The sequence below is a fragment of the Pezoporus wallicus genome, unplaced genomic scaffold, assembly GCF_028554395.1.
Source record: "Pezoporus wallicus isolate ANWC-B61680 ecotype Strahan unplaced genomic scaffold, APGP_CSIRO_Pwel_v1 contig_161, whole genome shotgun sequence".
NCBI classification, from domain to species: domain Eukaryota; kingdom Metazoa; phylum Chordata; class Aves; order Psittaciformes; family Psittacidae; genus Pezoporus; species Pezoporus wallicus.
Window position 1 is genome coordinate 5,931,114 of NW_026642654.1, and position 13,291 is coordinate 5,944,404.

Below are 13,291 nucleotides of genomic sequence, written 5' to 3' on the forward strand. Positions count from 1 at the left end.
AGGGGACTGCATTGTCAGCAACAGTTCAGCAGTCTCCATTTAGCATCAAACCCTATTATTAGAACATTTTATTTCTATTACATTAAAAGGTGTGTTATTCTGAACTCTAATAATTACAGATTAAAAGATACGAAGACAAAAAAGGACTTCCTGTATTAATTTCTGTGCCCAACTCCACTGCATGAAGTTACTTAGCTACCTTTCAGATCACTATATACTAGTGGTATTGTTTGTATGATGCCACTGATGTAAGCCCTGGAGAATGTTTACTCATTTAATTCTGGCATGCTGACAACAGCAAATACATCTCTGATGAATCTTAAGGAATTTTCAAGGAGAAAAACTTCTTTAGCTCCAAAACTTTCTCCCTTACAGGTCCTTGAGATTCACTGCAGTCAATAGAACGTTCTCCAAGAGCAGCCGTGTGAATTACTACATCAATGAAAAGACACCTAAACATAGAAAACTTCTCACTATTACTGATCAAATTAGTAAAAGGGAGATAGATTTAACGTAAAAAAAAATCACATTTATAAAAAATATATATATTTAGAAAAGCAACAAATATTTCACTAGAGACTCTTCATACCTTAAGAGATCAGATAATGTCATTGGTTCTCTCAGCCAGAGTAATGCCATGTAACAGAATGAAAGGGTCATTGGCATTGTCATCCTCAGTTTCTCCTTTTGGTTCTTCTTTAAATACAAGCTACCATCTACCGATCCAGAGCACAGAGAGGTGCTTTCTTGGGTTTATGTTAAAAAGGAGAGGGGAAAAAAAAAAAAGGAATTGATATGATGTAAACGTGATTCATGGTATACAGAAAACAAGATAAAAGGCACATAAAAGTACCCTTGTTCAGCTGTTATTAACATTTTGAAATCATTACTTTGAGTACTTGGGTAGTTTGTGTACTTTTCTACTAAACAGCTTAACTCTAATTTATTTGCCTATCATGATATGAGATGATAGCCTGTTTCATAAACTGCTATTCACCTCATGAAGACACTGGACAAAACTCCCTCTGGTACCCACCAAAACAGACCTTTTGTTAGGACCCACACTTGAAGCTGGAGTACTTCCGCTGTTGTGGAGTATGCCTCCACAACATATAACTAACACTACTTATGAGCTGAAAATACTATTTTCTATTTGAGTGATAAGTGAACAGTGGAGAAACAAGGGAAAATTTTATGTACTTAAATCAATACCTCAGAGTTAGGGATTAAAGCACAGAGTTTTAAACTTCAGCACAGTCAGGACTTTAACAAGAGAATTATTTACACTGCAGGAATTTTACTGCGGTTAAGGTATGTATCCATGTGCCTTATAATCTCTAACTGTGGAAATGTAGATATTATTAAAAAAAAACCCCACATATCTAAATACAGCGAAAAAGAAACGCCATCAGAACAAAAATGTAGTAAGTGGTGAAGAGGGCGGAAAAAAAACAAACCCAACCAACCAACAACCAACAAAACCTCCCTATTACTGATCACTAAAAATTAAGAGAAGCAGCAGTAAGAAATTTAATTTAATAGAGTGATTTACAAGTTGGAAACCTTTTCAGCAGTGAAACTTGGGAACTCAGGGAAGGAGGAAGTATAAAAAAGAAAAGTCTCTCTTTCCTACAGCACTACCCAGCCAGGATGAAGGAAAATGAATTTAAAGCATACCAGCACAAAACATCACCATTAATTCTGTAGAGATTTCCTCACTGTGTTTCCCCACAGACTGTTCACCTGTTCAGACAGGAACACCCAGGGCTGGATCTACAGCTCCCCAGCTGGGAGCTGCAGGGCCATGGCAAGCAGCCTGCAAAAAACTGCTTAAGACTTTGGAGAGGCTGGCAGCTCCGTGGTCACGCTGGCAGGTGACAGCCAAGCCCGTAAGGTGCCAGTGGTCAGTGATAGAGGTCCAGTGGCCACCGACATGAAGCATGAAGTCACGCCAAATACTGTGATCCTGAGCCAGAATTGGTCTTTGATGCCACCTACCGGCTCCTAAAACGGCAGCCAGCAGCACTACGGACACAGCAACAGGTTAAAAGAACCAGTGCAAACGTACAACTTGTACAGACTAGGACAAGGTCTAGATGAGAGCATCCTATGAGGTCTATCACGTAGGTGCGTCAGAGAACAAAAGCAAGAACATCAGTTAATCCTTTTAGTCAACAGTTTCACCTTTTACATGGATACTTTGTGCTTAAAGGCAGCTTCATGGCTGAACCTTCATTATTAATTTCACATTCTACTCAATTTAAAATAATCCTCATTATATTTGTGGCCTTAATAATGGAACACAATTTCCTTTTATTTCTTCCAGCTTATGCAAGGCATGACAACACACAGTTACACACATCTAATAATTTAAGAGTTTAATAGGCTTCTCTAGCAACATCTCAGTGCTACAGTTTGCTATTATCCCTACACAAAAATAACAAAAAGCTTGCTAGTTGGACAAGCCTCTTAAGGATAAAAAGGGTGTTGAGGTTTCCAGTCTGTAGCAATAACAGCTCAGTAGAAACAGCACAGAAATGGAAACTTACGAATCTTCACAAGAATTTCTAATTAACTAGAACACATTTAGCATTACTTGTGTTACATTTGAATACACAAAACAACTTCTATGTTTGTTTGATTTACCAAAATATACTTTTAGTGTCACTGAATGTGCTGAACTCTTAATTCATTTCAAGTGCTTTTATTGGTATGACTACTTAACAGCTGAATCCAATCTCTGAAACAACAGACCAAGAACATATTAAATTATGGCCTTTCTTAACACTGTCCAGCAATTCTGAAAAGCTAACAGTGTGACTATAAAAGGTACAAGCACCAAGGAAGAAAGGAGTCCCTCCAGGCATCTAAAAGGTAAGAAAACTCCATAGAATATTTTCACTAGAAATTTTTCCACTCAATTCTTTCCTCTGTATGTAATTTTCCTGTAAAACCCAAGATCTGCTACAGGTACAAACAAACAGTGACTCTTATCTGAAAATTGTGTTGTTTTAACACATAAGGCTGAGAGGTGCTTGCATTATACTCAAAAAATTTGTGTCACCATTTTCCCACTTTTCCCCCCCGTTTGGATTTTTAAAAGTTTTTTAATTTTACTTGCTGCAGATCAAGTTTCTTATTCTATTACCATTTCTGGCCTTTACAAATGAAGAGAACATGAAACAAAAAGACTGTAGTCTTCTGAGGGTAGACAGGCAGTATCATAGAAGAACAGAAATGGGACATAAAGAGGATAGATAGTACATAACAGGGGAAAAACACTGAAACAAAGAAGGAAAAGGCAAGCAAAGAATAAAGCAAAAAAAGAAAAACCATCAGAAGTTTAAAAAGCAAACAAAAGCTTTCAAATATGCCTTGAAATGTATTTCCAATATCAGACATTGGAGCTTTGTCTGGCATTACACTTGCCCAGTAGTACCAAATCACTCCAATATTCTAGAACACTTTTAAATTAAAATGTTTAGCATTCTATAAATATTTTCAAGTTGAGATTGTGAACAGAAAGGAGAAACTGATGAAATAGGGTTATAAGGAAAGCAGTAAAAAGAAAGTAGTAAAAAATGAAGGTCTGATCCACAGAGACCTTGACACACTTGTGAGGTGAGCCAATGCCAACCTCATGAAGTTCAACAATGACAAGTGCAAGGTCCTGTGCCTGGTCAGGGCAATCCCAGGCACAGCTACAGCCATCCTGTGAAGAAGGACCTGGGGGTGTTGGTCAATAAGAAACTTAACATGAGCCGGCAGTGTGTGCTCACAGCCCAGAAGAAGGAGGTGATCCTGCCCCTCTGCTCTTGTAAGACCCCCCTTGGAGTACTGTTTGAAGTTCTCTTGTCCTCAACATACAAAGGATATGGAGCTGTTGGAGCAAGTCCAGAGGAGGGCCATGAGGATGATCATGGGGCTGGAGCACCTTCTGGATGAAGACAGGATGAGAAAATTGGGGCTGTTCAGCCTGGAGAAGAGAAAGCTGCGTGGAGACTGCATAGCAGCCTTCCAGTATCTGAAGGGGGCCTATAAAGATGCTGGGGAGGGACTATTCATTAGGGCTGTAGCTATAGGACAAGGGATAACGGGTTCAAACTAAACCAGGGGAAGTTCAGGTTAGATATAATGAAGTTCTTTACTGTGAGGGTGGTGAGGCACTGGAACAGGTTGCCCAGAGAAGTGTAAATGCTCCATCCCTGGCAGTGTTCAAGGCCAGGCTGGACAGAGTCTTGGGTGACACGGTCTAGTGGAAGGTGTCCCTGCCAATGGCAGGGGAGTTGTAACTACATGATCTTAAGGTCCTTTCCAACCCTAACTATTTTATGATTCTATGAATGTAGAGACATAAGATACAGAAGTACCAAAATATACTGGCATAAAATTAGAAAGCTAACTGTAACTATGGGATAGAAAAAAAGAACCCCAAACAAACAACAAATAAACAAAAAACCCCAAACAACAACCCTCCCCCCCCAAGAACCAAATCATGGTTTTTTTAACATCAAAGTCATGACTGACAGCTCTGCTATTAGTTAAACAACCACCTGTTCTTTAAAGCTGCTGTTTGTGAACATATAACTTTGCAAATACAATAGCATTTTTTTTTCCCACCACAAACAGGAGGTATGGCACAAACTTGTTGTAAAATAAAACTTTCTCCTGCATTTCCCATTGTATTTCTAGGTCATGTTCAACTTTCATCTCCTTGGGTGGGCTTTGGGAGGAGGCAAAGTCTTCTATTTCTGGTAGAATATAAAGTACCCTAGTGGCAAACAGTACTGAAAACTCTACAATTTGCAACCAGTTACTCCAATGCATTCTACATGAATATACTTTATATATATTTCTATTAAAAAAACTATACAAAATTATTTCCAGATAGTCAAGTTCCTTGCTCCTACCTGAGACCTTGCTAGTTGATGAGGCAAAGCTGTTATCAGTCTGTAGATCCCCTTCACTTTCAGAGAGGGACAGCAAGTGAAGAATGCTAGATCTTTCTGGGTCACTGTCCACATCAGTACTACTATCACATACCTAGGATTTGTAAATAAGTCATTGTATTATTGTCAGTTACTGTTTCAATCTGAAGAAACCAAATAAAACATGATAGATAAAAGTTAAACAGTAAATGAAGTTTAAACTCCAACAGCTCACATTTTTCCTTTTTCTGTGAATCAGCAATATATAAAGAAACCCTGCAAAACCCCTTATTTTTAAAGGATTTCTCAAGATAAAAAGATTTCCGGTGATGACATTACGTTTCTGTCTGTTATAATGACCAAAAAGTTGGCAGTACATAGAATCAAAGCTTCATGAAACAAGTGATATCAAGAGAGCAGGCAGGTAAGGATGGTAGCTGATGATACATTTTGTATTATAATTTCTGCTGTACCTACTGACTCGCTATGCCAAGGCAAAGCAGTATTTTTAAATATGCAGTTTTCCATACTCAGACAAGTATCTGTCTCTCAAAATAGGAAAGAAAACCAAACAAACCAAACCTAACAACAAAATGGACATGTGAAACACTGTTTAGAAGACATCCTTCATACTGAAGTGACATGAATGCCAGCCAGATATGTAGCTTGAACAAACAAGGATTCTGCTGTTGCTTTTCGAAAAGATACCAAATATCTCATGGGATTTGAGCTTTTCACTTACTGATAATGCTTTGACAGTTTCCCCAGCTGATTGGATGCAATATGCCTGTTTGCTCTTCTGAAGGTAACACCTCCAAAAATTACATAGAACTTCATCCTGATAAATACAAATGGACAGTGATTAGTACAATGTTTACAAGATCGTTGATTGCTGAAAGAACAGAGCATAATTTCTAACTCAGCTTTAATTTTATTAACTGTGATTTATAAACTGTTTTAAAATTACCAGAGAAGCAAAGTTTATTTTCATATGCTCAATGTTTTTAAACAGGGAGTTGCTCCATTTACTTTAAAAATTAGTCTTTTAAAATGACTCCTCCTGTAATGCACATCCAGTGTGCACAACTCACACCAACACCTTCATACCTTCATTTGTGGACATACTCCTAATGCTTCTAAAGCTTCAGCTTGTTTCTTGAGTACGAGCTGAAAGCCTTCACAAACATACCATTCACAGCCTCCATCTAAATTAAAAAAAAAAAAAGTGTTTTATTTTTATTGTTTGTACTGGTCTGTGGGTTTTTTTTAACCTTACGTACACTTAGTTCCACTTAATATTCTGATCTCTTGGTATCAGGACAGAGACATGTCTCTCTAATAATTTATTTCAGATCCTAGAGCAGAGACCAGCCACACTGAATATACTCCATTAACTCCCATTTATTCACAGTCTTAATCAAGAAGAAAAGCTACTGAACAAGCACAGTTCTCCACGTTTCCCAAGAACAACATATTTCACTATAACTTCTAGTGTGGCATTTGTAGTCAAGTGGAGAGTGGTTAAGTGACCAGTTTTAAAGTAACTGAGAACCTGTCATTAAAGTGAAATACAACTCCTTTCCCATCCCTTCGCACAGAAAGCTGGAATACATTACGGTGGTGAGTCAGCCAAAATACAACCAATATCACCACAGTCTTCACCATTCTTTCCCACCCAATCATACACATTTAAATGAAAGAAACCTCTTCAGATATTCCAAGCTTCTAGCACAACATGAATTTCCTAAAGGGCAGGCCTGCTCCAACCTATACACTATTCTCTTGGATGGTGTTACATTTAGTTTTCACCCTTACCTCTCTGTATTTACAACTCCTTTTCTACAGGCTTTTGTTTTTAGAAATTTCTGTCCATTTCCCAACTTCCTTTTCATTCCTTCCATAGCTCTTTTTCATTATTTTTTTCTTCCAATCATGCCTTGCATCTCACCACCTTAGAAGTTAACTACACAAATCTTGTGCTCTGCTTTAATGATGTTGGCTTTAACTATTAACCACAGATACAGCTGACTCCTATAAATGCATGAAAATAAGGTGCCACAGCATAATTTAATTGCACCCACAGAAAGGACTGTGTGAAGCTAAGGATTTCTTTCTTAAGAAGCTTGGGGGATGGCTAATGAAACAGTGCACAGCTCAGACTTCAAGAGTAATACAGGATAAAGACAAGTGGAGGTGTTACAGTTGTTCCGCTTTTTACTCTTCACTTCCATACAGTTGTTCTCTTTGAATGAATGTAGTAATCCACTGGCACCACAGCAGAGGGAAGACAGATCAGCATATCAGAGACAAAGACAACCCAGTGCTTCATTTAGCATTGTAATGCATTTCTGCTTTTTGAAAGTGGCCACAACAGTAAAACATCTACCTAGCCACAACAGGACACATACCTAGCTCCAGCAGCAGCCTTACCATAACTTATCCTTATGGCATATATCATCATACATAATGACTACTATTCTTCTGAATCATTAAAAGTATAGAAATTACTCTGGATAAAAGATGTAAAATTGGTTTAGCTATTGTAACTGCATGAAATCTCTTCCATGTAGGTTTGTGTATGGGTTACAGGGCCAAGTACCTGTACCGCAAGCCAGACTGACAAGACATTCTCTGAGCTGGACCACCATCACATCTCCCTTATGATGACAGACAACTCTTCTGGTTTTGTGATTGCCATCACAAGGAAGGAACAAAGGGATGACCACATCTAAATGCACACCACCATTATCTTTGCTGAGTATTGACTTCCACACATCAAAGTGGCAATAAGAGACACAGGGCTCTGTTATATCAAAAAAAAAACAACCCCAAAATCCACCATCAGGCTCACAGAGGTCACCTGTAGCTCATGAAGTCACCAAAATGTGACTACTGAAGGTTTTGACAGCATCTGGGGTTTGCATTTTGTTTCTGTTCTTACAGTCTTTCCTAGCTATCTGCTTTTGGTCACCATCAAAGATATAATAGGCTAGGTAAACCCTGACTGAGCAGTGACTCTTATGTAAAATACAGAGATAAATTCATACATACCATTTTTTTCCTGCTTTTTTGAACCTTTGGAGATTGTCTGGACTCTTGTGTTAGTAATAAAATCAGTGTTTACAACTTCTCTAGTTATCTGCAAAACAGGAATATACCTTAGCAAGAAAAAAAACCCAGGCCTAACTTGCGTAGATTGCCCCTTCATAAAACACAATCAAGGAACTTGTTCAAATTTCCTAAAGTAAAGGGAGACAGAACATTCTGAACTTCTCATTCAAAAACTGCAAAAACAGAGAATTATTATCCTGGACATATAGGGACATACATCGGGGTTTGCCTACCCTGGTACTGTATGAAAGTTCAGCAGTACCCAGGCAATACTTCCAAGGCATCTAGATAGCATGCTGGTACTATGGCTATAGCAACACAGCATTTGAAAATGGCTCATTTTAAATCTTGTGATTTTGAGGAACATTAGTTTTAAACAGTGACAAGTAAAGCATGAAAAGGAAGAACTGCAACACTGCCTTCAACTTCTAATGCCAAGGAGAAAAATCTTAAGATTTTTTAACATAAAACCAAGAAGCAATCAAAATGAACCTTTTCCAAGACCAGTAGTTTAGTTTTTGTTTTTTTTTACCTCAGTAACATTGTGGCAAGATCTGCAGTAAAATCTGCCTCCATCAGTGAGACCCCAGTTCACTTCCGAACACTGGGCACAGCGTTCATTAAAATCTCTCTAAGAGGGAAAAACACAAACAGTTTCACATGCGTTCAAGTAAAATAAATAGTGTTTTTACTAGGCTTTGGAGATTATTCATACATAATATTTATGCCCTTTATGTTAGCTCTGGTTGATAAAAAGTAATCATAGCATTTTCTGTCAGTCATTGATAACTGTGAACAAATAACTTCAGCTGGCAAGCATCAGCTCTTGTGTATGTGAGCATTAGAACAAGGGGAATAACGCATGACATGGGTTGATAAAAGCCACCCATCTGAAACGGAAGCAGAAACAAGAAAGTAGAGAGCAGGACACGAAAGAGAAAATAACTAGAACTATGAGGGAACATAAGCAGTGAAGAAAGCCTGCACAAGTGGGTGAGAAGATACGCCGGGAGAGACTTCAGAAGCACCCACATGAACGAGATGGGCAGCTCTCTTCCGGCCCCCCACAGAACCCCAGCCGCGCAAAGCACCCGCCACAGCCGGCTGTTAAGCACCAGCGCTGCAGCTGCCGTACCGAGGGGTCCGGCTAGGGACCTGCCCGCCGCTCTAGGCCCCGACCGTGCCCGGCGGCAGGACGGGACGGGACGGGGCGGGGCAGGGCCGGGCTGGGGCAGGCAGCGCCCAGCGGCAGCTCAGCTCTGCCGCGGAGCAGCCAAGCTCCTCCGGACCTGCTCCCCCCAGGGCCGCAGCCGCTGAGCGCCCGGCAGAGAAGCGCCTCCCACGCAGCTGCAGCCGCCGCGCTCCGCCAACCCCCTCCGGCCCAGCGAAACCAACCACCCCCACCGTTCCCTGCGCCGCGGAGCCGCCCGACCCCCACCGTGGCTTCCTCGTCCATGCCGGCAGCCGCCCCGGGGCCCGCACCGTGGCAACCGCGCCGAGCGCCGACACCGCGGCCCGGCCTGGAAACGGCAGCCCTGGCACTTGAGTTCCGCGCCCGCCGCGGGGCCGGGCATCCCCGGCCTCTCGATTAGTCAGGCCTGCTGCCGGCTGGGAGACCGCAACCCATCCCCTCTCCCCGTCCCCAGAGTTCTCGGCGGGGCGGCTGAAGTGTGCTGAGGGGTCTCTGCCTGAGGTGGTGCGGCGGGGGGGACTGCGTGCCTTCGCCCGTCGCAGTGGCTCCGGGGCACATGGGTGCTTGTTTCTGAGGGGACATAGGTGCTTCACCTCAAAGGACATTGCAGATGTAATTGAGGGGACATGGGTGTTTCACGGGGGTAAGAGGTACTTCACTGAGGAGACATGAATGCTTCACCTCACAGGGAACATTGGGTGCTTTACTCAGGGGACACTGGAGAGCTTCGCCTCTGAGGGGGCAGAAGCCCCTCATCTGTGAGGGGACATAGGCTTTTCACCTCAGGGGAGACATTGCAGACGTCACTGGGGGGGGGGGGGGGGCACGGGTGCTTCAAAGGGACGTGGAGTGATCACAGAGGAGACGTGTGCTTCACCTCTGTGGGGACATGGGACCCTTCCCCACTGCAGTATCCTCGGGACCAGAAGGGACACATGCCCCTCCAGCCCCAGACCCCTGCCATGCCTCTGCACTGAGCTCCTGCGTCCTCACCCTCGGTTGTACACACAGCAGGCGACTGTTGAGCCTGTGCCGAAGCTGGTGGAAGGGGAACTTTATGAAAAGTGCTTCCAGATCCTTAAATGAGAGAAACTATCATCTGAAATTCACTTCCAATTAAAAAACCCAGACCTCCAGATCTTGATGTAGGTCTCTAATTTCTTGCACGCTAATAATAATGTTTAAAGATGTCTAAACGCGGAGATCTGTTATTGCAGTGAATTTGCCCACAAAATTGGAGAACAGGTTTAGGCCCCTTTAAAAAAAAAAAAAAAAAAATCCACTAAGTGAAATCATGGGAAAAAATTAAAGCTAAAATATACATAGAAAGAGGTGAGGCTGCCTTGACAGCTGTGGTTACATTGATGTTGGAGGATATGTACAGAGCTAGAGGGGAACTGTTTATGTTCAAGAAAAAAATTATTACTCATACCAACTGTGATCTTTTTTCAGTGTGGGATGAACATTTGTAACGCCCATTAAAGAGAATTACGCATATAATACCTAACATGTTAAAAAGGTGATTGTCAAACTCACAGAAATGTAGCTAATACTTTGATGAAACAGATCCTACTTGTGATTCTAATTTCCATTTTTTTTTTTTTGTGGAAATATTGTTCTGGGAAAGCAAGGCCATTTCTTGTGACAGAAAGAGTTTGATCTTCTCCTAATGAATTTCTAAGATTAAATACTACTTTGAAGAAAATCAGGGTAGCTGTATCTGTGATGAAACAGAAAGAGTTGAGTTCCAGTTCAGAAGATAAGGCGTTGCTCCTACTGAGAGTAGGGTTTATTGTGTGGCTCAGCGTTGTGAGCAGGCAAGGGCTCTGCTCAGTGGGTTTAACTATATTGAATAACTTGTTTAAATTAAACATGGAGGAGACTGTTTTGATGAGGATGGACCTCAGATTTAGGTCTTCTGTTTTCTAATTACAGCTGGTCAAAAAATATGAAAGAATGTGTAATCACAAGATTCTGCCAGTTTGTCAAAACCAGAACACATCATATTTGATGGCAGCAGTTGAAGATAAGCCAGAAAAGAAGAAAAGTGCAGGTGACTGCAGAGGTAACTATATTGGTGTGATTCTGGGCATACTGGTGTAACATGCCAGTGAAGTTTTAGAACAGGCAAGAACTTACTCTATGGTTTTGCACAACTCATGCTACTTCTCTGAGTTCTGTTTTCCATGCAGGTGGAACAGAGATAGGAAAAGTTACTGAACTTTGGAAGGGAAGTTGTACAAAGACCAATACTGATTTACTAGTTACTTACTATTATCCAGGCTGTATATAAATGCAAAGCTTCTATCAGTATTTCTGAAGACCATCAACTAATTAGTGCAGAGTAGTAATCTAGTAGCAAAAAATCAAAGCATAATAGGGGTAGCAAGTCTTATATTTATTTCTTAAATATTTTTTTGAAATGACATGTGTAAAACCGGTTTTTCAGCATATAAAATTATGGGTAACCTTTGTCCCTAATTACAAGTTACCCAAGCATACTGATAGGGGTATGATAATTTCAAAGCCAGGAGACAGACTGTCTTCCTGCTTGGGCTCACTTTTCTAATTAAGATCATTATGCATAGTAGTCAGATTGATTCGAGGCTTAGATAAATAATACATCCTGTTGTTTCCATTGATTTGAATTTTTAATGAACTGAGTTCCATTGCTGATACCACATTTCTGGCTCTTGACTGAAGCCTTTCTACATGTGAAAATGTAAAAACGACGTATTGGACTGAAAGACATGTCCCTTGGCTTATCCTTTGGGATATTGTTCATGAAATTGTGCTGGCTCCAGGATATGAACTTCCATAGCAGAGATTCTCCCCAGAGTCCTTGCCCATTGTCAGACACCTACTACAAAGAGAGCAGAAAACCAACCTCAGCTCCTCTAGGGATTGTGCAGATGAACACAGGGCAGATCTACTAGATTCCAGTTGGTAGAAACTATACACAGTTATTAGCACCCACAATTTCATGTTTGCACCATCTCTCCATGGAATAAATCATGTTTAAAGACAGAAAACAAAGGGCACATTAGAAAACCAAGAAGCAGGTGGCTTTGCTCTAACTGACCTTGAGAACAGACCACACTAAGAAAGGGTCACGGGGAAAACCTATGCCAAGCAGACATGCGGTGGAGGCAAAGGTGCAGAGAATTGTGTAAGGAGCCAGCAGGAGAAGGAACAGGAGGAGATGGGAACAGCAGTGAAGCACAGGGGTTGCAGCGAGATTGGCAGGGGAGGATAACTAGGGAGCGGCTGAGCTCAGTGGAGCTTTGAAGGAAGCGACAAGAAGAATGAATTTATCGTTACAGCTTCGACACACCCAGCATTGCCTTGTGATACTGTTTATTATACAGATTCAGCTCTCAAGTTTTCTCTTTTTAAATCCATATCTACCCCTCCTGTGGAAAACCTGAAAATATTACCTCAAATATCCAAAACAACAGAAAGCAGCAAACTTCTTTTCCCAAAGTTTACTTGGGTTTTCTTAAGATGTTCTTAGTATGTGAGCAGCATGAAATTGAAATTTTGACTACCAAAAGCAGCAATACCGCACCCAGGAACAGAGTGCAGGCTCATCCAGTCTTACACACTGAGGTGGGGTTTATGCCACCAGCTTTTGCTTTGCACATGGGCTGCAGCCCAGCCTGTCTCACACAGGCACATTGCAGTGCCGCAGTCTCATTCCAGTTTCGCCTGTGATTCTCCATGCCACAGAGAGCTGGTAATTGTGATGATCACCCATCCAGGGGTGTTTGGAGACAACAGACCACAGGGGAGGACCTCACATTCAGATCAGCTGCTCCAGGAGGTAAAACTCTGGCTTCAACATCCTTATCTGATCCGAAGCTATGCTAACGTGGTCAGTAATGAAGTGATTTTGAGAGTTCTGCCTGAGGATGCTGAAATCCTGTCTGGAATCAAGTGAAGACCTCATTGTGGGTCCTGGCCTTCAAAGGCAGAATCTCTTTCCCGAGGAGCACCAAGCTACTATCTCATTGTTCATACTAGCAGAGGTTGCACCCTTCAGTACCTGGTGACTCTGTTA

The 13,291-nt window shown here is 41.4% G+C and overlaps 2 protein-coding genes across 3 annotated transcripts in view; both read right to left on the reverse strand.

Annotated features, from left to right (window-relative positions):
• The window catches only part of TAF1B (TATA-box binding protein associated factor, RNA polymerase I subunit B), a 51,106-nt gene extending 41,472 nt beyond the window's left edge, over positions 1-9,634 (reverse strand). The window contains exons 1-7 of one of the 2 annotated variants that reach the window (XM_057431903.1): positions 9,478-9,634; positions 8,572-8,670; positions 7,980-8,067; positions 6,036-6,133; positions 5,671-5,766; positions 4,911-5,043; positions 590-746 (exon numbers count right to left, since the gene is read on the reverse strand). In XM_057431903.1, the coding sequence (XP_057287886.1) occupies positions 590-746; positions 4,911-5,043; positions 5,671-5,766; positions 6,036-6,133; positions 7,980-8,067; positions 8,572-8,670; positions 9,478-9,495 (689 nt within the window). In that variant the 5' untranslated portion in view covers positions 9,496-9,634. Of the gene's footprint in view, positions 1-589; positions 747-4,910; positions 5,044-5,670; positions 5,767-6,035; positions 6,134-6,743; positions 6,920-7,979; positions 8,068-8,571; positions 8,671-9,477 lie in introns of those variants that run through there. The other variant, XM_057431906.1, reaches the window with a different exon arrangement.
• The window catches only part of KLF11 (KLF transcription factor 11), a 202,492-nt gene that overhangs the window by 118,488 nt on the left and 70,713 nt on the right, over positions 1-13,291 (reverse strand). The window lies entirely within an intron of this gene.